Below are 22843 nucleotides of genomic sequence, written 5' to 3'. Positions count from 1 at the left end.
GGCTCTATTAATTATTCCACCTAAGCCTTTGTCATGCCTTATCCTCCCATGCTTTTCCAGTCTTTTTTCACAGGCTACTGGTTGCTCAAAAGTATGTCTGCAAAGGGAACCCTTGTCTCCCATCAGAATGGCCAGGATCTGCAGGCGAGTAGAAGGTAACTTCTTTTTAAGTAAAGATGTATTTCATGGTCATGTAACGTTGCAGCACACTAGGATGCTTCCAAACATTTCTATCACAGTAGTAATTTATCATGTTTAATATGAGAAAGTAAGGATTAATCTTCGGGAATGTTTGTTCTCACAGTATTTTCCACTACAGTAAACCCTGGAATGTGCTAGCTAAGATGTTTGTGCAAAATTAATTACTCAGCTTTGCTTAGTGCATGTTCTTTTAACTGCTGATGCTTTATTTGTAATGCTTGAGATTATAGAATAATCATAAAATAACTACTATTTAAATGCATTAAAGGAATTTGCAAAAAGTAGACTAAGCAAGGAGTCCCCTTCATGAGCTCTCATTCCAGCTCTCTAAGTGGGGGGATTGGTGAAAGAAAATTGTGTAAAATGGGTTTTAATTTTTATGTTGTTTATCCTTAAGAACCGCATTTATTTGGAATAAGTGAAGAAAGACAGAGGACACTTGAAATAACTGGTGGGCTTTCAAGGTTTGTAAAATCTGTCTGCAAGGAGACATGAAATTGGTAACGTGTGAATAGAATTAAGGCAGTGGAACTGGTGCTTCTTGGTAGGTAGGATTCAGGACAGGATGCAGGTGCAACAAATGTTGTGAAATTGGTTGAAAATTAAGGGAACATAGCAGCACTGTTATCGAGTGCTAATGGTAGGCTGTAAGCAGAACTGTGTTAACCATATTAGCTGAGTAACACATCATGTCTAACAAAAGCTGTCATCTTTACTTACAGACAGAAAGAATATTTATTTTTCGGGGGAATGAGGAAAGTTGCTGTTAACTTCTTGACATGAAAACATTTCTGGTGTTACAAGGCTTGGGTCCTTCCTTCTGCACATTCGTTTGATCAGATGGATGACTGCTACCAGAGGTACAAATATACAAGGAAGAGCAGCCAAAAGCACACAGATGGCCTGTACCCAAGGTGGATAGACTTTCTGTTCCTTCACAGGGAAGTGTTCCTATGGAGATTTAAAAAAAAAAAAAAAAAAAAAAAAAAAGTGAAAATAAATAAAGTCGTTAGGGCACTTACATTTCTATGATTTCCATATATGTTTAAAGATAGCAGAAGTTTCATTTTTCCTCTATGATAGCATTCAGTGGCCATATCCTCTGGCCTCACTTCTTGTGAGTCTAAATATAACTGTAAATTTTTTTAATAGTTTTTCTTTTGTAGATCTTATTCCAGTCTCTGCCTCTATTCACACTACAGAGGCTCATGACAATCTTTGAGGATTACTGCAATCTGAGTGCAGTGTAAGGCTGGAATCGATTTTCTGATCCCCTCCACAGGCTCTATTTGAGAGAGACACAAGAAGCTGCAACTGACACGAGTCACCCCCATTCAGATTAAGTGTTTTCAACATCAGCAAGACTTTGGCACAGAATTAACCAGCACTGTTCTTGGACCACTGCCTCCTTGTCTGTCCAAGTTGCACAGTCATACATTCATCAGTGTCCCAGTGGTATCAGTAGTTCTCAAGGCAAATCATAGAATCATTCAAGTTAGAAGAGATCATTAAGATCATCTAGTCCAACCATCAACCCATTCTCCACCAAGCCCACTAACAATGTCATAAAATACCACATCTACATGTTTCTTGAACGCCTCCAGGGATGGTGATTCTGCCACCCCCTTGGGCAGCCTGTTCCAGTGCCTCACCCCTCTTTGTGAGGAGAAATTGTTGCTGATACATTACCTGCACCTCCCTTGGCACAGTGTAAAGCTTTTGTCCTACTGCTGTTATGTGGGAGAAGAGATTGACCCCTACCTTGCTACAACTTCCTTCCATGTCATTGTCAAGAGAAAATAAGGTCTCCCCTGAGCCTCTGAAAATGTTTCCATCCCTGGTATTTGTCATGCAGCTCTGAAGCTCTACTATACATATGAGCCACTTATGAAAATATGGAGTCTCTGCATCACGTGCATCTCTGAGAGGTATGGAGTGTGGTGACACAAGACTTCTCTGAAAGAAGACTTTGATAACAGGAAAGCCATTTTATATTATTTGTAACCTTGTAATGTCTGTACATACTGGAGCCTTCTTGATCTGAGCATTTTATCACTTCAGACTACACTGTGTGAACAGCAATGATTTTAAAGGATCCGGTGGGAGAGAAAAACATTCACTTCTGTTAAGTATTGCAAATATTAGAGAACATACATATTTGGGGTTCCAGGCTGCATAGGTTGGTGTCTTCTGTATTTGGAGAGTAACAAAGGCCACAAAGACAATTAGCAGGAGCAGAGGGCTTATAAACCTCCATGTGATTTGCCAGTAGAGATTTAGTTTTCGTCCAGTCATCCATTTCACGTCTTTACTGAACCTTAAGAGGAGGCATGTATATAAAGATGTCAGAGCTTAGGGGTAACAATTTTGTTTTCTCTTTCTGTAGTCTTTCTGTAAGTTTCAAATGTGACACAACTCCTTGAATCTTTTCTACTCCATACCTTTCCTACTTGCTGTAGGTGTTCATAATATTTAAGAAAGTAGAACTAGAACCTTTTTCCCCCCAGAGATGAATGTGGCTATGTCAGTTTACATAACCTGAGTAAGTTTTCTAACTATAGTGAGTAATAAACATGTTACAGCAATTCTGTAGCATCTAATCCAACGTATATCAGGACTCAAATACCAGAGTGAAAATTTACCTCTTAAGAGAAAAAAGTTTCCAGCTTACCTTTTAATTTTATAGACGTACGCAACCCCAATCACCTCAAAGAAAGCGATAACTAGAAGAGGCACTGAGCCTGCATAGCTGTCAAAAATGTCAATCCAGTAACTCCCTGAACCCAGTGTAAAACACAGAGCAAAAAGGAAGGAAGCTAGACATATTATACCTGAAGAAAAAGAGATACTTGTTACTGGAGGACAGAAATTGAGATCATTTTTGTTCTAAATTGTTTTTACTTATGTTTGAGTAACTTTTATTCTCTTTCCTTATACGGACCTACTTGATACCATTTCCTAAACTCAGTTTTCTCCTCTGTGGTGACCAAAGACACCATTCTTTTGCATGAGGAAAGCATTCCTGTGACAAGTATTCTTCAGTTACTAGAGTTCCAAGCAAGTACTCTGCACTGTGCCTTGCCTTGTGGTAGTCTTTGGATGTTGCCTATTGACTGATGCAGAGAGCTTTAGCTGTTCTCATGTTCATGCAGTCATTGGTCTACATAAACAGCTGGGACCTGTGGTGGGTAAGGACCTAGAGCTGAGAAGGATACGTCCTTATGTCCCGAGATGGAAGTACATGCATATGGATGGTTACCTCATCAAGTTGCAGATAGATTTGGTTTTTTTACATAAAAAGTTGTGAAGAAGAATCTAAATTAGAAGAATCTAATTTAGGTGCCCCAGCAAGACTTTAGAAAAGGCATGGTAGCAATATTCCATGTATTAATTTAAAATGATACAGTAGACAGGTGTTAATCCATTACTTGAAACTGCTGAATTTTTTCTAGACCAATCCAGTAGGATCTCTCCTATTATTCTCTTCTGTTTCTTTTTGCTAATGCAGGCTTTTATGTTTCAGCAAAGAAAGCCAAAATGAACAAATTCAACTCAGAGCCCAATTCCTGAAGAGAAGGCTGGATTTGGTGTCTCAAGTTGGAAGAGGCTCTAGCTTTGAACAGTAAGCAGTCATTCCTCATTATCTGTTCAGTAAATGTAAAATAATTGGTAGTACTATAGTTCTGAATGAAATTGGGGTGAGTGATCTGTCTTACAGTCATGCTGATGTTGTGATACAGCAAGTTCTTGGGCAGACTGGCTGATGTCACTTGTTACCTTAATACTGTCTTATTGTCAGAAGGCCACAGTGGAGACGAGGCTCTTCCTGATGTTTGCAACAACTTAGAGCAAGCTTGGCTCCAGTCCCAGTAATTGAATGAGCGCTCACTGACTGAAAGACCTCTTGCAAGCTAAGAACAATGGCAAGGGCAATGTGATACCATATGCCAAAGTGCTACCTCATCTATGTCTTTATCTTCTGCAAATACAATCCACTACCTTGACTAGCACTGCACAATAATTAAGTTAATATTACAAATTCTTAATCCCTTTACAATATTTACTAAGCAGTTGATCATTATGCATCTATACAGAAGTCACCTTCTTTGAACAAAGCAAACCAAATACCTTACCAGACAGAAGCTCTTTAGGTATTGATTTAGATATAACTTGAAGTTCTAGAAGAGGAGTGAAGACTCCTTCGATGTTTCCAAACATGGAAGAGAGGCCCAAGCTGAACAACATTACAAAAAACAGGATGGCCCAGGCCTGTGAGCCTGGCATTAGGATAATGGCTTGAGTGAACACGATGAAAGCCAGGCCAGATCCTGATACGCTCTGTGGAATTCACAAAGAAATTCAAATAAATGTTATAAGGGGCTAAATGTAATTTCTCAAGACCCGAGAAGCTGTGGGTGCCCCATCTTTGAAGGTGTTCAAAATCAGATGAAGCCCTGGGCAGCCTGATCTGAGCAGGTGGCAACCCTGCCCATGGCAGGAGCTTGGAGCCGAGTGGTACTTAAGGTCTCTTCCAACCTAAACTATTCTATGATTCTGTGATTCTGTAACACGCACGTATCTTCGTATTCTGAACGTCAACATCAGAATTTCAGCTTGTATTATTTTCTGAGATACAGTCTAGTTCAAGTTTGACTTAAACTAAGAATAATTGAGAATGCTATTGTTTTTAGGGTTTGTGCTAGGCAAGATAATCAGAGTGATTGTTTCTGGTCATTGCACCTAAATAAGCTGTACAGTTTGTAAATGTGTTTCTGAAGCTGGCCTGTTAAGGTCAAAAAGGGATACAAATATTTATACCAGAGTATATGAAAATATGGCATCTGACAATCAAAAAGTTGTGTAAAACCAGTGGAAATTGTGAAGCTTTAACTTTGTCACCTCTTATATTGTGTCCTTCTCTGGAATCAAGGATGCTGGCTAGTCTAGCAGGCTATGTAGCAGTCAGCACTGGAGGAAATCAGTTGTGGGAAGTGTTTGTGGGAGTAGGAATGAAGAGCTCCATTTTAATTTTAAATGGTCTATTAGGTATGAATTGACAGTTCATCATCACAGATCAGAATTTGTATTTGCACAGGTATGGGATCAGAGGCAAACAGTGTATGTTTTAATGTAGTTTTGATACTTCAGTTGCCAAATAGGGATTTAGGAAACTCTCACTCAGCACCTTTTCTCTATAATCTTTCAGCTAGCTGTGTTTTCTCTCTTGGGCCTATTCCTCTAAACTGGAGTAGAACTAAATCCAGTGTCCGTCGTGTATGCTCTGTGTAGGAGTCCCTTTGAACACTAATTCTATGATTATTATGTACTATTTTGAATAACGTATGAGGTTGCTTTGAGTTCACACTGCCCTACAGTGGTGCTGATATTTGAAATTGTTATGATTTCATAAAAAATATTAATTACAACTAAATTACAAGTGAGTTAAACAAAGTGGCTGGTCCTTCTATCTGCATATATATATATATATATATTTATTTAAGGATTATTTTGTGAGAAGCAATTATGGTACCCGATCAAGAAATTCTTGAAGGTCACAGCTTTTCAGTTTGAGACCAGCGAGTTTTTTTGGATTTGATGAATTCAGGAACGTGATCCAGTCTGTATAGTTCTGTCGTGTAATGCTTTGTTCTGGAAGATCATATTCATTGATGACACTGATAATATTCCTGACAGAGAAGCCAACATATGCAAATGTTACGCATTTGAACTTTGATAGAAAATTGTTTACTTCCAGTGTTGTTATTTATAGCATAAAAGAAAATATTATACAAGGATATACATGTATGCAATTTTTTCCTAAGTGTTTATATGTATAGGTATATATATATATTTATATGTATAGATATATATATATTTATATATATATAAATAATTATATGAGGATATACATATTCTATATTTTTACATATTTTTATAAATAACATATATTCATCTATAAAATATATATATGAGGGATATATATTTCCTCCTATATACAGATTTTTAATGTATTTATATATATAAAATAAATATATATCATTTGTAAATGACTAGGAGAAAATATTCATTAATACTTATTTGAGATACAAATTCAGAGTACTTTACACAGATCTCTAAAATATATTTCAAGTCTTATTTTATACATCCACATCATTTCCACCACTTGTGTTTAATAACAAATCCTGTGGAATAGAAAAATGTTTTATTTTTACTATTTCTAATGCTAGCTTAATATGTGATCCTTAATTTGTGTGTTTTTATATACACTAATTCCAGTATATTATTCTATAATGTTTTATTCCATACAAATGCTATTGTGATCATTCTTTCCTCAGTGCCATGGTGATCTATATTTCTCTATTAGATTTCTCCATACGGATGTTTTTCAGTGAAATGCATGTTTTCAAGTAACACATTATCTGTTTAGGTGTAGAAACTACGGTATATAGCACTGGAATGGAAGTTTCTTACCTGTCCAAGCAGTCCCAATAGCCTGTGATTGCTTTAAATCCCAGAACAGAAAAGACTGGGATGGAAGCATAGAGGGATGTTATGCTGTTCACAACGGCTACTGTCACAGCATCCTTTTCGCAGTCATTTCTAGAAGTAGAATTCTAATAAGCAAATTGGCTAAAAAAGTATTATCTATCCACACCCCCTCCAGGATATAGAAGAGACTTCCACATTAACGATTAGTATGGTAGGCAAAAAATTAATCTATACCAAATATATTTGCTGAGCATAAGAAAAAAAAAATTGTTAAAATGGTAAAATAGATCACTAAAACCTGGAAGGACAGCAGCTGCTGAGATCCCCTAAAAGTATGCCACATTTTGAGAAATTTAGAAAATTGCATGAAGTGCTGCAAGAGCCTATCCAAGTTGTAAAGGTCACAGTTCCACTTACTTTGATGGATTGTAGCTTGAGAACGCAATAAGCCCTCCAAAAGCCAAAGAAAGAGAGAAGAAAATCTGGGTGGCTGCATCAAGCCACACACGGGGATTTTTCAGGATGTTCAGCTGAAATAATTGGAATGAATGCATTATTTAGGAATTAAACTTTCTGTTCCCTTGGCTGCTCTATTTCACATGTGCGAAACTGTGAGTTGTGATGCCATCTATATACACTGAAAGTGGAAATTAGTTCAAAATATGTCATTTGAGCAGATGTTTCTGAAGGCACATTAAAAATATGTATAAAATCTGTTTCATTTTAAAACTCATTAATGCAGTTATGCAGCTCTTCTGCCTGATAATAGAAGTGTTTCTGCACAGGTAATAGGCACACAATGGAGACAGTACGTTACATTTTTCTTCAACGTGTTTCTTCCTGTTATTATACATAGTGAGTAACTTACAGTCTGAGGTTGTTATCTTCCTCAAACTGTACAAATACTTAACCTTCATCACATTTTAAAAAACTAAACAACAACAAAAACTCTAAAAGTGCAAGAATTGAGTACTCATTAAAAAAATAGAATGCGCATCTTAAATTCAAACTACTATGTAAACAGAAATGCAAAGTAGCATAGGAAAAAGAAGGAAAAAGAGAAAATTAACAGAGTGAAATTTGGAATTTGATTTAAGAAGGGAAGATTTCATAGAGGAAATTAACTGAAAAAAAATCTGTGGGTTTTTTTTTGTTTTTTTTTTTTTGGTTCCGAAGAATAGTATGCAATTTTAAGTAAATAACTGGACTAAAGTTTACCATTAAAATTAGTCTAAAAGTAAAGCAAAAATGTTAGTAACGTGCACAATACAGATGTGTTGAATATATATTTCCTGCATTTGGCAAAGAAATATGTTATTTTCATACTCTGCAAGGTCAACTACTTTCCAATCCCGTATCAACTTGTGGGACCAGAAGGAGTATCAGCTAAGAGCTGGTGTTTTAAATATCATTTGCCCCACAAGTAATACCTGGGCAGTTGAGTGCATCACTTTGTTTTACATCAGTCTGAGCACAGAGAAATGTGGCATCTCCGTCATTCAGGCTGAACTGTGTGTTTTGTGTGTCGTGTCTACATCTCTAGGCTGTTGACCCTGTACACCACTGTCATGTGTAGGACTAAGAGTGTGCCAAAGAAAGGTTGTAGTATTTTGGATTTCTCTACAGTTGGTCTGAGCTTGAAGGATTACAGTAATGCATTCCCCTCAGTTTGGATGAACCACATATGCTGTGGCAGTGTGTGTGACAGTGCTTTGACCACAGGAAAACAGGTGTTACATTTCATACAGCATAGTTTAATGAGCAAATACATGGAACCATTGCTGGCTGAAATGCTTCAGCTTAGGCTAACAGACCTGTTAGGACATTTACTTTGGAAGATTTTAACCAAACCTTCCAATGCTGAAGTGCTTACCGACAGGAGCTTATGCACATCCAGAAACAGACTGCTATGCAGAAATGAAGTATTCACGTTGTTGCCTGGCCTGCCTGCTGCCAAGCCAATGATTGGTGCTGATAGATCCAGTTGCTACCAACCCATCTTTCCTGAGTCGGGTCTTCCAGCATATGAGGTTGGAGTTAGTGTAGCTTGGTGTTAGATGCAATGCACTGACACTGGAACATGCTAATCAACCTCAAAGTTTGAAAAAACAATCAGTAGAAAGGCAAGTGAAAAGTGTCGTGACCAACTCACTGTACTAATCTACGTGTGTCCAAACATCACTGCATTTTGTTGGGCCCACCTTTGTTTCGGGGGGCTGTACTGAGACCTCCTAGAAAAGACCCTTGTAAATCCAGCAAGTGCAGTAAGTTGAGCAATACTGCTCAGCTTTAGAACATCGTGACAAGGTTGTTATCTGATCATAAGCCAAAATTAAGAGCCTAAAAGTTATTTTGCATTTTCAGTAATTTGCCATGCAGGTTTTTAAAAGACTAAATGTGCTGTAACTAGAAACAGATAGATGAAGATATCAAATCAGAATGTGAACAAGTGAACACTGGAGTAATGTGGAAAGTAAGCACTCACTGATGTAGAACACCCCAGGTATTTACAATCCTTGAAACTCTTTCAGATGTGAAAGAGGCTGGAAAAAAAAGTATTTGTGCTCCTGAGCAGACGCGGAAAAACATGGAAGCTGAGCCCCATAAAGGCTTGATAGAATCCTTTTTCTGCTGCCTGTAAGAGCAGGCCCCTCTACACTGGAAAATATTTTTTTAATAAAACAAAGTCATTCAGATCAAACAGCCAACGTAATGTGAATCCCAAAAAGAGAAGGAGAAAAGAATTATTAGCAAGTGAGAGAGCAGAGGAAAAGAGGCTTTGTAGAGAAATCTAAAGAGGTTTTTGGTTAGATACTCTGAGGAACCTGTATGAACATATCCAACAGCTTATTTACTTTCATAGGCTGGAGGGCAGGGACAGGAGAGAGCGAGAAAGGGAGATTAAAATTCCTACATTTGAGGAAGAACAGGGCATTGATAACCTGAGGGTTAGGGAGGAAAATATCCAGTATTTCTGAGCTGTGGCTTGGTGGGCTGAGTTAAAGATGGGACAGACATACCTTGGCCTCATGCTCTTTCAGCATGATTTGCCACCTTGATTACTACTTTGCCATGGGAGAGAGCCCAACAGCTCCTTGCTACAGTTCAGAGCCCGTAATCACCTGGATGGCATTCAGGATGCTGGTGTTGATTTATTCTTACAGCTGAATTGGCCAAATACCCATTCTCCACTGCTTTATCATAGGAGTTTGGCATAGGAGTTGCGTGGTTTTCTATTTTTCAGTTTGAAAACCATGACCAAAGCCATTTGGGCACCTGGAGTACTGCCAGCAGTACAAGCCCATTCCTCTCACACCACTGCGTATCCCTGCTGGGAGGGGAAAAGGTCTTGGACTTGCCCCACTCGAGCAGTATGTAATTATGTAATGTAATGTGTGAGCTTACCTACAGAATATGTGGCTTATCCACATCTAGCCTTGACAGCCAACAAATGCCTTCAGAACAGGAGAGTGGTGCTCCTTTCAGTGAAATCAGTATTCCCTTTACACCTTAACAGATGGGAAAGCGAGGTGACACCAGATCCCTAGGAGGTCTAAGAACATCTTCAGTGTCAGTCAATCAGGGCTGTGTAGTCAAGCAACAGTGATGGTCTTACACCTCTCCATTGCAGGTAACTCATCAGTGAATTTTTCCACACTAGTTTTGTCAGTTTTTTCCCCAGAAAAGCAGAGGATGGACATGTTCAGTAAGGCAAAGGCTGCCTGTGGGCACTGAGACCACAGAGGAGGGGTATGGTGTTCACAGGGCAGTTGCTGGGGACTTGAAGGCCAGCTCTGCAATTGTGTGCCAAGCTCAGAGGTTGCTCTATCAGTGGGTGCTGCCTTTCTTCTTTTCAGCTCTCCGCTTTACGGCGATTTTTAGCGCTGAGGCAGAGCAATGAGGATGCCCACAGCTCACAGCAAGCACTTGGCAGTCCAACTGCACTTTGAGTTTGCGCAGTGTTAAGAGGCCCTTTTGAAGTGACCAGCATATAAAGGGACCTAAGACTCCTACCCCTTTGAGAAGATGAGAAAAAAAATGAGAGAACCTCAAAATGAATGTATAGCATGAGATCTGAGGGGTGAAAAAGGAAAAGTAGTGTTTCTGACGATAGTGGTAATACTTACATTAGGGGTGAAAAGGTACACTAGACCTTCGGTGGCTCCTGGTAGACTGAGTCCATGAATAAGGAATATAGTTAGGACCAAGTAAGGAAATATTGCTGTTACATAAATTGCCTAGTCAGAAAGTGATAATTAAGACAAAGTTATTAAGAGTAACATCAATGGATCTTTTTTTAAGTTTTTGCCTTGTGCCATCCTAATATTTTTAGATAAAACAGTTACAAGTGAGCATGGTTAAAAATTATAAATTACTTCAATAATATTTAGTAATAATTTCTTAAAAATAAAAAATGCTCTTAGAACAGTGAGGGGGAACTAGTAGGGCAAGAAGCATTTGCAAAGGAAAAGGAGAGGAGCATATTTCTGAGCAATCTGTGCTGCTGTTACCACTCAGTTGGACAAGGAGCACAGTGAAATGGGTCTAAAGTGGTACTTGAAACTGATGAAACTGATGAACTCTGGAAAATGACATCCAAAGCGCAGGATAAGACCCTGAGCTGTTTACTTCTGTGTCCTTCGCCTACCTTTCCTGTGGTTTCAATCCCTCGAATGGTGCAGAGATACACAATTGCCCAGCAAGCTGCTAAGCACAAAACAAGCCACCACTGTAATGTGCCGCTGTCGGTGACGTCAGGTGTTATGTTCAAAGTTTTCCTGTACCAAAAATAATTGACTGCAGTACTTTCATAACATTCTTTGTTGAGCCCTGGAAAAGGATGGCGTGCATAAGAAGAAACGTTGAAATGTGGTAATATTTTGCCACTCACTGTATCACAAGGAAACAATGCTCTACAGGAGTGGAGAGCAGCAGGGTTGCTGTTTTTACATGCAGTCTCATTCAAGTTCAGCAGTATATTTTTTTATCATGAAAAAAAAGACAATTTTGGTAAAGAAATGTTACTCAAAAAAAGCCAAAAAGTCATTTTAAAGAACAGAGAACAGTCTTTATTTTTTATTCAGTCTTTAGATATGCTTTTTTAAGTCTTACTAGTATTTTTGTAATGGGTAATGTGTAACTAATTGTCTTCAAATGGTTTCTCTGCCATCTCAAAAATTGTTTATTTTATTTATTTTTAAAAACCTCATTTTTTATTCTGAAATCAAAGGAGTAGCGGACTTTCTGGCTTGTAATAACCAAGGTATCACTACCCAATGAAAACACAAGTCTCCTTTAAACCAGTTACTGAAATAAGTCTTAAATTTGCTTTGCAATTATGTCAGCAGTCTCATATGTCTTGATACGTAGTTTATGGTGACAGTCATGAGTGCCTTGATAAAAGACTGTTTCTCCATAGTCAGAGAGCACAGGATGTTCTTTCAAATTGTCCCTGTACTATCATGTCAGCAAAACAAGTAAACCAATCTTCCCTTTTCCCCCTAGTCCCCAGACTCTAATGTCTGTGATGCTCCAATTGCAGTGACACTGAAGCAGCAGTTACCTGTTCTGTTTTCATTTAGAGGGCAGGTGCTCCATGGAAGGGGTTCCTGGAAAGAGTTGATGAAGTACCACATCACCCACGTTAGAATGGTGTTGTAATATAAGCTCACCAGAATCGACACCATCAATGAAGCAACCCCTGCAGATGACAGATTTCAGCTTAGAAAACCAGGGAAAAGTTACCAGTCATAGCACTTGCTCTTAGAATCTCCCATCTCCTAATTTCTCAAGATCTTTTTTTTTTTCTTCCAGAGATCTTCACAAGGGATGATGTGTATTTGTGTCCTCGGCTCTGATGCGCAGCCCCTGGCTCCACCAGCACTGCTGTAAGAAGGCTGGCGCTCCTCTGCTTCATGCCCTGGGCTCAGCCTTTCTCCATTCTGGGAGACTCTGTGGCAGCAGGCAGCCACCTGAGCAAGTAGGTGACAAATGCTAAGAGTAGGGCACTGTGGCACCAAAAACAGGAGACATAGGACCTACAACTTTGGGTCTTTAACACTCAGCTCTATAAGCACTTAAAAGACAACATCTGAGCTTGTGCCAGAGTCACTTTCAGCTGTAGGGACGGAAACAAGTTTTCTGTGATTTCACTGAGGTTGTCTAATATGAAAAATGTGAGAAACAGCTGCCTTCTTTAAGAGTTCTGGCTTGCTGGGCTCAGACATTCAGGTTGCCTGAGCCATAGAGTCCTCTTCAGATAGAGAAGCATACCCAACTCCTGACTTTTGGCCACCCACTTCTGAAAGTGGCTTCACATTTGGATAGAGCCTAGGAAAATTCATACTGGAAGGGATCCCACTAAATCTGTAGTTTGGTTTCTTGCTTTGAGGTCAAAGTTAGGCAGGGTTTTTATCCCCTGTGGCTTCCAGATGGAGATGACACTTTGCTCAGAGCAGGTGAAGACTGAGCCACTGGCTCCTGGTTACCAGGAATCTGAGCAGCCAGCATAGAAATAGGGCAGGTAGGACAAGCTCAAGTACAGAATGCTGCTCATTTAATAAAAATAAAAGTAAAAATTGAGATAGACATTAGATCTACCTGAGGTGGTCTCTCCAAAACACTGGGTTTTGAGTTGTCGCAGTTCCTACAAAACACGTGGGATGTTACCTGGTCCAGGAAAAGTCTGAGGTTTAAACTACTTATTTAGAAGATGAGGATTGAGTGCTTTGACATAGCATATAATTCAGTATTTATTTATTTATTTTACAACATGACACAACTTTAACAGCAGACCAAAAGAGACTGAAGTTTCACAGCACAATATAGCTGCACAAGGGCACTGTTTTATCCCATACTGTGCAGAAACACACTAAACTACTATCTTCTGTTCCTTCTGTATCAACACCACAGATTCTGCTTGCTGTTTTTTTTGCAAAGGGAAGTTGGACCTGCTAAGCAGTAGGAGAAGAATCTAGCTGGAGGTCCCATCCTGCTGCTTTCTGGTTCTTCCCAGTTGCCCTCTTACCCCTCAATAACTTCTTACCTACTCTTTTTCTTCCACAGGCATAGTTGTCAGCACCAATCCCATTTTCCTGCATACAGCAAGACACACCCTAGCTTTCCTATCTCATGCACCCACATCAAAGGCTAAAAGGTTCATGTTTTAGGCTCCCATCTGTCTGGAGTGACACCTGATGGGAGTGATATCCTGATGAGCATCAGGTGCAGCCGTGCAGGAAATAAGTGCTGAGTGGGAGCCCAGCCGTGGTTCTTTCAGCTCAGATACCCACCGACTCCTCCCAGGTAAGGTGAGATGGTGTGCCAAGCATTGATGCTGCCTTTCTTCAGGCACTGTCCTAGGGCAAGTTCAAGATGCAGCAGTGGGATTCCTTCAAAGATAAGAGCGATGAAGTATGGAATCAGGAACGCCCCTGAAAGCATAATTAAGTGCAATTAAGCCACACAGTTTTCTGCACCTCATTCATATTGCTGTTATCTCCTCTACTTCACGGCTGTAACAAAGTCTTTGTAGGAAGTGTTGAGAAAGGCAGTGCTGATGTGGATGCTTGCCCAGGAACAGCTGCTGATTGTGGGTGGTTTTGTTGGTGGTAATGAAGGAGGAAAGGCCAGGACCACTAATGCTGCAGGGCACATCCCCTCAGCACTCTGACATCTCATGAGCACAAGCTCTAAGGATCCACACCCCTTCCACCATTTCCCTGTCTTTTGCTAGGGGGATAGCAGCAGATACACAAGCCAGGAAGTATGCGCTCTAAACACTGAAGAGGTTTTAATGGCTAACTTTTGTAAAGCATTAACAATTACCACAGTTCTTGAAATGCAGGTGTCATTCCATTCTGATGTCTTTCTGTGATCTCTTTTCTGCAGAATGGTCAGACCAAAACCAAAGAGGTTGCCCTTTCCCTCTGGCAAAGCAAGACTTTGCACTGGAAGCCCCTAGGAGAACAAGTTTCTGCATGACATTCTACAAGAACCTATAGGTGCTGCGTAACTGGAAACAAGCTGAAAACTGTTCTGTAAGCTGTGGGAGCAATGACATCTGATTTAATCCGGGTTTGTATCCTTTGTCATTTACCTCTTTCATCTTTCTCTCTGTTGAGTGGGAGACAGCATGTACTTCTGGCCGTTGCAGGATGATGGTGTGCACTGCCTTGGATCTCTGTTTTTTACGCAGACACTGATCTTTATGAGACCAAGTGACAACTCACTGGCATGCTCATCCCTTTTGCCCACCTGTCCACTTGAGTCAAAATGGCCTAAGAGATGGAAATTTAGTGCTATGACATGGCCATCAGTCACTGTGCCCACAAAATAGTTTTTCTTTGGGGAAACAAAAATAGAAATCCTATGTCCACACCTTCCTATCCTCCTACCAGCTCATGCCACCTCTGTGCCCTTTCATCACTCTAATGGCAATTCTGCACCTCATTATGCTATCACCAGAGTCCTCGTGCTGAGGGAGCACAGCAGTCCTTGGCAAGAAAAAGGCAGTGGGGAGTTACCATGGATTTGAGCTCTTCCTGGAGCTGCTTCTGTTTTGTAATGACTGTTTAGAAAGGTGGAGCACATAAATCAAATCACTTCGAGCTAGAAACTGCAATAACGTGGCTACCCATTGCTAGATAATTGCAATAACTATATGCAACACCCAGACAAGGTGAGTTGTTTATTCACTTTTTCTACAAAGAAATAAATGGGGAAAAAAACATACATGATGCCCCTTTCAGTGAGGAACTGCTCTTAATTTGCTAAAGGTAGAAACAAACATCTCTGTGACCTGGTTTCCTAAGATGTTTTAACACTAAGAAGCAGATTTGGAGGAGTCTCACTGTTGACTTTTAGGACATGAGGTCCCCACTTGACATGCTTGAGAGCCCTGCTTGGCAGTCCCCCCTATTTGGAGGAGGTTCTTAAGTACCCAGGTACAAAGCAAGAGATTTAGAAGAGTGTGGGAACCACAGCAGCTCATTTATCTGAAGTGATGAAATCTAGACTGGAGGCAGTCACTGGATATGCTGTATAAATATTGAGGGAACTCTCATGCCCTTCCAGGGGCTTTGTAGCCTCTCCCCTCCCTCAGCCCTGTGCTCTTGTTCAAGGCCTGGTGAGATTGTCAGAATAAGCCACTTCTGCAACGCACCTGCCTTGCTGGCAGTCAAATGGTTGGGCTGTCACATCTCTGGGTGGTGGCTCCTGAACAAGTAATCTGAGGATTCTGAGCTCTTCCTTGCAGCCATTCCACCAGACACCGATCTCCTGTATCATACCTCCATGGAAATAACCCTGCAGTAATGAGTGCAAACTGCCCTGTGTTATTTCTCTTTCCTCTGTTTGCTAGTTCACAGCAGAGCACATTTGAATATTCTGCAGATAGAAGGCCTTTTACTTTGTGTTGGTTTGTACGCATCTCCAGTTGTATTTGCAACATAATGTCATGCTTTGAGGGGAAAAAAAATATTTGTTTTTCATGAAAGCAATGTAAAAAGTGTGATGCCTGCAATTGTGAAAAGATGGCAAAAGATTGGGTTAAAAGTAGTTCATGGAACTAATCTTTCTCAAACCAAATTCAAATAGGTGGCTCAGAGTGCAGAGGTTCAGCTCACAGGCTTAGTTATTTATTTGCTTTTGTTTTTAGATAAAAGGAAAATAGGAAAAGCACAGTCTGCTCAAGCATTTGAAGCTTGCACTCCTTCTCAATAAAATCTCCTACACATAGAATAAAAAAGGTGGCAAATACTAATGGTGAATAAGAACCCACTGGTGTTGTATGATCGAGGGTCTGTTTAATCCTTAGAGGAGGATATGCCAAAAGGCAGAACTTGTATATCTTTTGAACATTGCTATCAGAGATCTAGGAAGAGGAAAATGCAAGAAGTAGAATGAAGTTTCATGTTGGTACCTACCACAGAGTGTGTGTCACAAAACAGAGCTCATCATCCAAACACAGATAGTTAACGTATCAGTGTGTATATGATGTGTAGCACAGGCACAACAGAAATGCAGTAGAGTTGGCTTATTGGTAAGTTGTTTCTGTTTATGGTAAAGCCCCAAGCAATGAGGAGTGCTGGCATGTCATGCTTCGTATTGCTGCTAACTGCAAAGAGCCTTTAGAATGAGGAGAGCTCTACAGTCACTGTAGTAGCTGCCCTGTTATTGGAAGTGTGTGTAAAGCACTCCATCCACAAATCAACTTTTGGTTGGACCAAGTTCAGGCTGAAGCAAGCCTGAAATTAAAAGATAGTACCCTCAGATGTGTATGGCATGGATGCTGGGTCTCAAGGACAGCTGCTTTGCTCCACAGACCTGCTCTTCCAGGTCCGTACTGCTTCTTCATGAGGACACAGCCCAAGAAACCTGAGCTTCTTGGGGTTTTGTGATTCCTCACAGTGATGATTCTTTCCATTTCTTGAGCCCAGAAGCAAACCTAATTTCCTGAACTATTACTGTGTCTTGCTCAATTCCTCAGTGAAAAGCTGGAGCAGGTGATCATTGAATTAATTGTTTTGTCAAATAGTGAAAAGTTCTGCTCTTTGCAATATACTTTTTTTTTCTTTTTATCTGTTTATTTTTATACAATATCTTTTAGGCTTATGTGTTGTTTCAGATTTTAGTTCCTTCTGAATGCAGTGAGCCAAGCAACTGCATTTCTTTGCAAGTTGTCATTCAGATTTTAGCAAAAGGTCAGACAGGCCATAGGTTATGAATATCTGGAAAGCATTCCCTCAGAAGCACGTGGACATTCTGCCCTTTTAGCAGGAGTCTAAGGTGTATTTATTTTCCTAAAAAGAACTGTGATTTATATTAAAGGCATTTTCCAGTTATTCTCTGGGCTCAGGCACTACGCGCATAATTTTTCATACCCCTTGGTTAGACCAGTGCATACCAGCTGTAATCAGGTACAACTTCACAGTATGTTAGTTGAAGGTTTTTTGTTTGTTTTTTTTTTTAAGTATTTTCAGATGTCTATGCATGTACATATGTATGTAGATATATGCCTATATGACCTGTTTGAGTCTCAGTTCTAGGTGACAAAATATATACCAGACCATTTAGAAACATCTTTTCAATCCCAGTTGCCTGGGAACCTTTGTATTTGTCTCCGCTTGCTGTGGCAAACAGCCTTCATATCCATTAGTCATGAAAAGTAAATAGCTAACTTAACTCAGGCAATAAATCCAAATAATCAGTAAACGAAAGCAGGTGATAAATGTCAGCAAAACTGATATTATATTAGATCCAAGTTACTGAGTAACACTAATGTGCGATGAATAAGGTTCAGAGGTCTGAGGAGAACAGCTGACATGGAACAAATATACAAGCACTTATTTTTATCTCTTGCTTTTTAAAAGATCTAGAAATGAGGAAAAGTGCATTGCCTGACTCTTAAACACCTGGATCATTAGTGAAAATGTGATCTACACCCCCGAAGACATTCAGCCATAGACTGGATCTTCTATGACATTTCCATACCAGGTTTTGCTGTGCTCGTGGCTGGGGCTGAGGTGCTGAGCCACCACCTCTTGGGTCTTATGGTTAACCATTATGCTGCTGTTCACATCTTCAGGTACACTGCAGTACACCTGAAGATCTACTGGGCTTTTGCATCTGAGTTGTTTGCTTTCGAAAGTGCAACCCCAAATCGCATCTCTGTCTAAAACTGGCTGAATGAAAATGCAACCACATTAGGCACGTTTGTAAAATCTAACAGCTCTGTCTTCTTTTTTGGTCTTCATCAATCACTTACATTCTCCCAACACCTGCTGTCCAGGATGAATTATTTATCAATCCCAGAGAATTTTGTCAGCAAATTGTTATAGTCATCAGCTGAGCTCTCTGAGCCCTTTGTTAAAATCCAATGACCAAATACTGGCCGTGTGACCATACACTGAGCTTCGTTCATCACTGTCTTTGTGCCACTGCTTGTAGTAATGCAGAGTATCTGTATCATAGAACAATTTGAGTTGGAAAGGATCCTTAAAGACCATTCCTACCAATTCCCCTGCAGCGAACTGGGACACCTACAGCAGGTTAGGGTGCTCAGAGCCCCCTCCAGCCTGACATTGAGTGCCTCCAAGGACGGGGCATCCACCACCTCTCTGGGCAACCTGTTCCAGTGCCTCACCACCCTTAAATACTCTGGATGGTGTCACAGATTCTGCTTCCTTGCTCTGTTTTTTATCATTTTTTTTCACTGATAAAACGACTTCTTAAGGTGAAAAAGAATACTCAGCCTTTGTCCTTGTAGCTTTTCCCAATTTTTATTATCTTTAAAACTCTTCTAGGACCTGCCTTTTTTGTCCTACCAGTGCCTGTGAGATACATCAGCGCCCACAGAAGCAAACAGACTTTCTGGTCACAGTGTGCTCTCTAAGGTGTCCTTGCCCTCAGTCTTGTGGCCTATCTGGTATGGGAGCAGTGTGTAGGGCAAGGATGCAGGAGGAGAGTGTTGGGTGGTGTACATAACTTTTGTACCCTTTCATATCTTCCTCATTCATTTCAGTCTCTTTCACTGTGAAATGGTTGCCTTAAGTGTTGGGCGTGAGCACATGAGAGATCAGACTGGGTTTGTCTGAGTCTAAAAGCATTGGACCACAGAAACAGGTGGAGTAGAAAAGCCATGCCCAGCACAATCCCTGCTGAGCTGAGCATCTGAAACCAAAGGCAGAGAGAAACCTGTGACTGCCTTCCTGCCCAGGCTGTTGTTAGCTACTTGTGTTGGCAGTAGCATGACGTGCCACTGGCTTACCAGGTGTTGTCAGTGTTCTTCTTAGCCCTCTCCATCCTATGCATTCTCTTAAGTTTTTAACTTTCCATAGAGGGGCCCAGACTTATTTCCTGGCTTCCTGTGGTTAAGATGCTTAATTAAAGACAAACTTTATGAGTCATTTGAAAACATGCTAGCATAGGATTTAGCATGGCACCAAGCAGCTTTCCTTTCACTTGTCACTAGCACAGGTCATTGGTTCACATTTCCTAGAGCTTAGTGAGCTGTAGGACTGTACCTTTTTTTCACTCACAGTAGTAGTTTAGAGTGGGATCAAAAAATACTGAGTCACCTACAAGAGAAAAAAACTGAAATTCACTTCTGGAAAAATGAAATCCTGAAGAATCCGTGTAAGTGCTGGCTGTTCCCAAGAGACGTGTGTTGCTTTGTCTTTGCTGTTCAGGCTGTCCCAGGACTCAAAAATTCTGCTCTGGACGTGCTGGGTTCACGGACATGCTCAGTTGCCTGCTCTCAGGCAGGCCATCTGAGATGCTGCAGGTTGTTTGTCCAACTCCAGAACACCCCCCCTTCAGCCACATACTGTTTCTGCATTGTAGATGTTCCTCTAAAAGCGTGTATTCTGCCTCACTATGTGTGTGTCATTAGCTGCAGTGACAGGCTTTTTCCAGCCATTTCAATTGACAGAGAAACAGCATGCTAACAGCTATGGCTTTTTAGCCACCTGGTTATGGTAAGTAGCTGAGAGTGCTTCACTGGGTTTCCCATCTTTGAATATAAATAATATAAAGTATAAGGTCTCCTGAGAAACACCTACCTACTGCTGCTTCTTTTTTCTTACTTGAATTAGTGCAACAGTGGCTTCCAGCTGTTACATCTTCACTGCTAAAGACCTCCCTGCTGTCAAAATAATTTCCATGTCCTCATCTGTAAACTAGGGCAAATAGATTCATTCATTTTCAACTTGGTGAGTTAAATGGGCTGGATGCTTAACTCAGTCCATATACCATGCATTTTCCAGATCTCAAATAAGTCTTGAGGATCTTCTGCATTTTTTTTTCATCTTGATTTTGAAAAATGGGCACAAAGGTTGTGTTAGCATCAGTAGCAGTATCTCCTTCTGTTTCCCCGTGCAGTGTTTGTGCATGGCAGGATGCTTTATGCTGAGAAAGCCTGCTTGATTTCACTCATTCAGATGCTCACAGAGTCCTTATGTTTCTTTCTGAAATACCTCCTGCTATTAATGGCAGCATCTGTTTGTGGTTCCTTGGCTTATTCAAATATATGTAGTTCATGAAGCAATGGAGATACCTTGATAGAATTAGATTGAACCATTTTTTTTCCTGCCATTTGCCTGTTTCTCTCAGTTTCAATTTTGTACTTATCTCGTAAATTGAACGATAACAAATAAAACTGGGCTTGAAGAATTTGCTACATTGCTCTACTTGAGACAAGTTACCATGGTACCTCTCAAAAGCTGCTGTAAGCAGTGAGCTTACTATTTCTGATCCGTTCGTATTTACTAAATTGGCTGCTTCTAAAGCAATTCTTCATGGGAATGGTGCCCACAGAAAAGCTTAGGCAGGTGTCAGCATCAGCTTGCCTGTGTTAAATCAGCCAAGCATTTCAGACAGCTTCACAGCCATCAAAAAGTGCCATTTAGCTTCACTCAGCCATGGCTTGTGGGTTACCTCCTGAAGGTGGCAGAGAAGGGAGAGGAGTGATTCTTGTTTCCCTGGCTAAGCACCACAGCCAACTGTTGGGGGAACTGCCTCACTAAAGCCTTATCAGGACTTCTGGCTTCTCCTAAAGGTAGCAAACTGCAAGTGATCTTCCTCCTCCCATCAGGACTGTAGCAGCAGCGTCAGAGCTGAGCAACAAGTTGGTCTTATTTCCTAAACAAATGCATCCTTTAAAAACAAAATGTATTTCTACAGAGAAAGCCAATCTAAAGAGAAAGCCAAATATTTATGAGAATTTGAGAACTCAATAGCTAAAAAGAAAGTGATGCAAATATGTAAGTTCCATGCCCATCATAAGTTAGCACAATTATATCGGAATCGTGGCTTAATATTTTGGCAAAGTCCCACTTCAGCCTTACCGCCTCCGTGTATCTGGCACAAGTATGGAAACCGCCACACGTTCCCCAAGCCGACGGCAAATCCAATACAACTTAAGATATACTGGAACTTGTTATCCCACTTTGGTCTGCCATCTTCTTTAGGGACTTCAGGTGGCATGTCCATTGGTAAATCTTCTAGTACGAAGTACCTTTGGCTTTCTAGTCCCTTTCCTTATAAATGGGAAGATTCTTCAAAACGTGTCTCTGCTGCAGGTTTTATGGGGAATGACAGAAGGGTTTCTCCAAAAAAGGCGGTGCTTTGTTTTTATGTAATGCAAAGGAACGTGTCATTGGAAGTGCCACAGTTTAAATACCAAACCAGGAATTATTATTATATAGACAGAGTGACCACTCTTGATGTTTTGCAGTTCCTTCTATAGTTAGGGAACTTAGGAATATGTTGTTAATGGGTAACTTGGGATCAAACAGATTTTTATTTTCTGTTCTCCTTCTGTTCTCAGATACCATCAAAGAAGTGTGACGCTGAATATAATTAAAAAGAGACCTTTACAGCATTAAGACATTAACATTGTAAGATGTGTAGATCTGTGAATTAAGGAAGCATTGACTTTTTGTTAGCTGAGTGACTGAAGACATCTTTGGTAAGTACAAAAAGTGATTTTTTTTTTTTACTAAATTAGTCTTAATTAGATTTACCTGTTGCTGTTATACCAAAACCTCAAATAGAACCTGATAAAGGTGTGTTTTCATGGCTGTACTTGCAGTAGCTTTTTGCCCACCTCAAGATCTGCCATTGGGACACACAGACCAGCTGCAGCCACACAGCTCCTGCTGCATAGATCGCTGTCCTCCATATTGCTTTTCCCTCTGAACATCCACACACATACCTGTGACTGACAGAAATTATTTGAAAGGTACAACACACTATGGCTGGGACTCTTTCAGGATCCCTTCAACATTTGTTCCTAAGCAAACCCAAGATGGGACTGTTCTCTAGACAAGACCACATATGTTCAGACATCAAAATCTTGTCTGCTTTCACCATAACTGCCTGAGGTTAATCACTTCCCACCTGTCAATGAATCCCAAGTGACTATTTTTATTTTTCATTAAATAGTTACTGAGGAATGTAACAGCTGAGTGCTTGCCTTCAATTGAAAGCCTGTGAGAAAAACTTTAATGTTCTCTTTCCAAAATACCAGGGTTTTGCTGTTTTGCACTCCACACCTTTATAGAACATCCACATCACAGAAATCAGCTACAGCACCTACCACCCTCCCCCCCACCGCTGTTGTGCTCCAGACCAGAGAGTGCTGTGCTGGGGC

At 40.4% G+C, this 22843-nt stretch overlaps 1 protein-coding gene across 2 annotated transcripts; it reads right to left on the bottom strand.

Moving 5' to 3' along the window:
* Positions 1–917: 917 nt before the first annotated feature.
* On the bottom strand, positions 918–21717 carry LOC122178959 (sodium-dependent neutral amino acid transporter B(0)AT3-like). 2 transcript variants are annotated; one of them, XM_042869535.1, is made up of 12 exons: positions 21537–21717; positions 13983–14123; positions 12254–12391; positions 11339–11520; positions 10818–10928; positions 7108–7220; positions 6673–6801; positions 5732–5888; positions 4335–4539; positions 2873–3032; positions 2356–2518; positions 918–1152 (listed from the first exon to the last, which is right to left on the bottom strand). In XM_042869535.1, the coding sequence occupies exons 1-12, from the start codon at positions 21679–21681 to the stop codon at positions 937–939; spliced, it is 1860 nt and encodes a 619-aa protein (XP_042725469.1). In that variant the 5' UTR covers positions 21682–21717; the 3' UTR covers positions 918–936. The 2 variants fall into 2 exon arrangements, with proteins under 2 accessions (XP_042725469.1, XP_042725470.1); XM_042869536.1 differs by lacking the exon at positions 2356–2518 and having other exon boundaries at positions 1058–1152.
* Between the last annotated feature and the right edge of the window lie 1126 nt (positions 21718–22843).

This window comes from Lagopus leucura, unplaced genomic scaffold, assembly GCF_019238085.1.
Source record: "Lagopus leucura isolate 7727_CA_CO unplaced genomic scaffold, USGS_WTPT01 Super-Scaffold_100002, whole genome shotgun sequence".
NCBI classification, from domain to species: Eukaryota; Metazoa; Chordata; class Aves; order Galliformes; family Phasianidae; genus Lagopus; species Lagopus leucura.
The sequence above is the reverse complement of the archived record's forward strand: the minus strand, read 5'-3'. Positions and strand labels throughout refer to the sequence as shown.

Coding starts and splice junctions, on each gene's coding strand:
- LOC122178959 (XM_042869535.1), bottom strand. CDS start 21,681: ATGGACATGCCACCTGAAGTCCCTAAAGAAGATGGCAGACCAAAGTGG. Junction 12,392..13,982: donor ACCTTACCTGGGAGGAGTCG/GTGGGTATCTGA, acceptor TGTCATCTGCAG/GGGTTGCTTCATTGATGGTG. Junction 4,540..5,731: donor TTCAAGAATTTCTTGATCGG/GTACCATAATTG, acceptor TGAATTCCACAG/AGCGTATCAGGATCTGGCCT.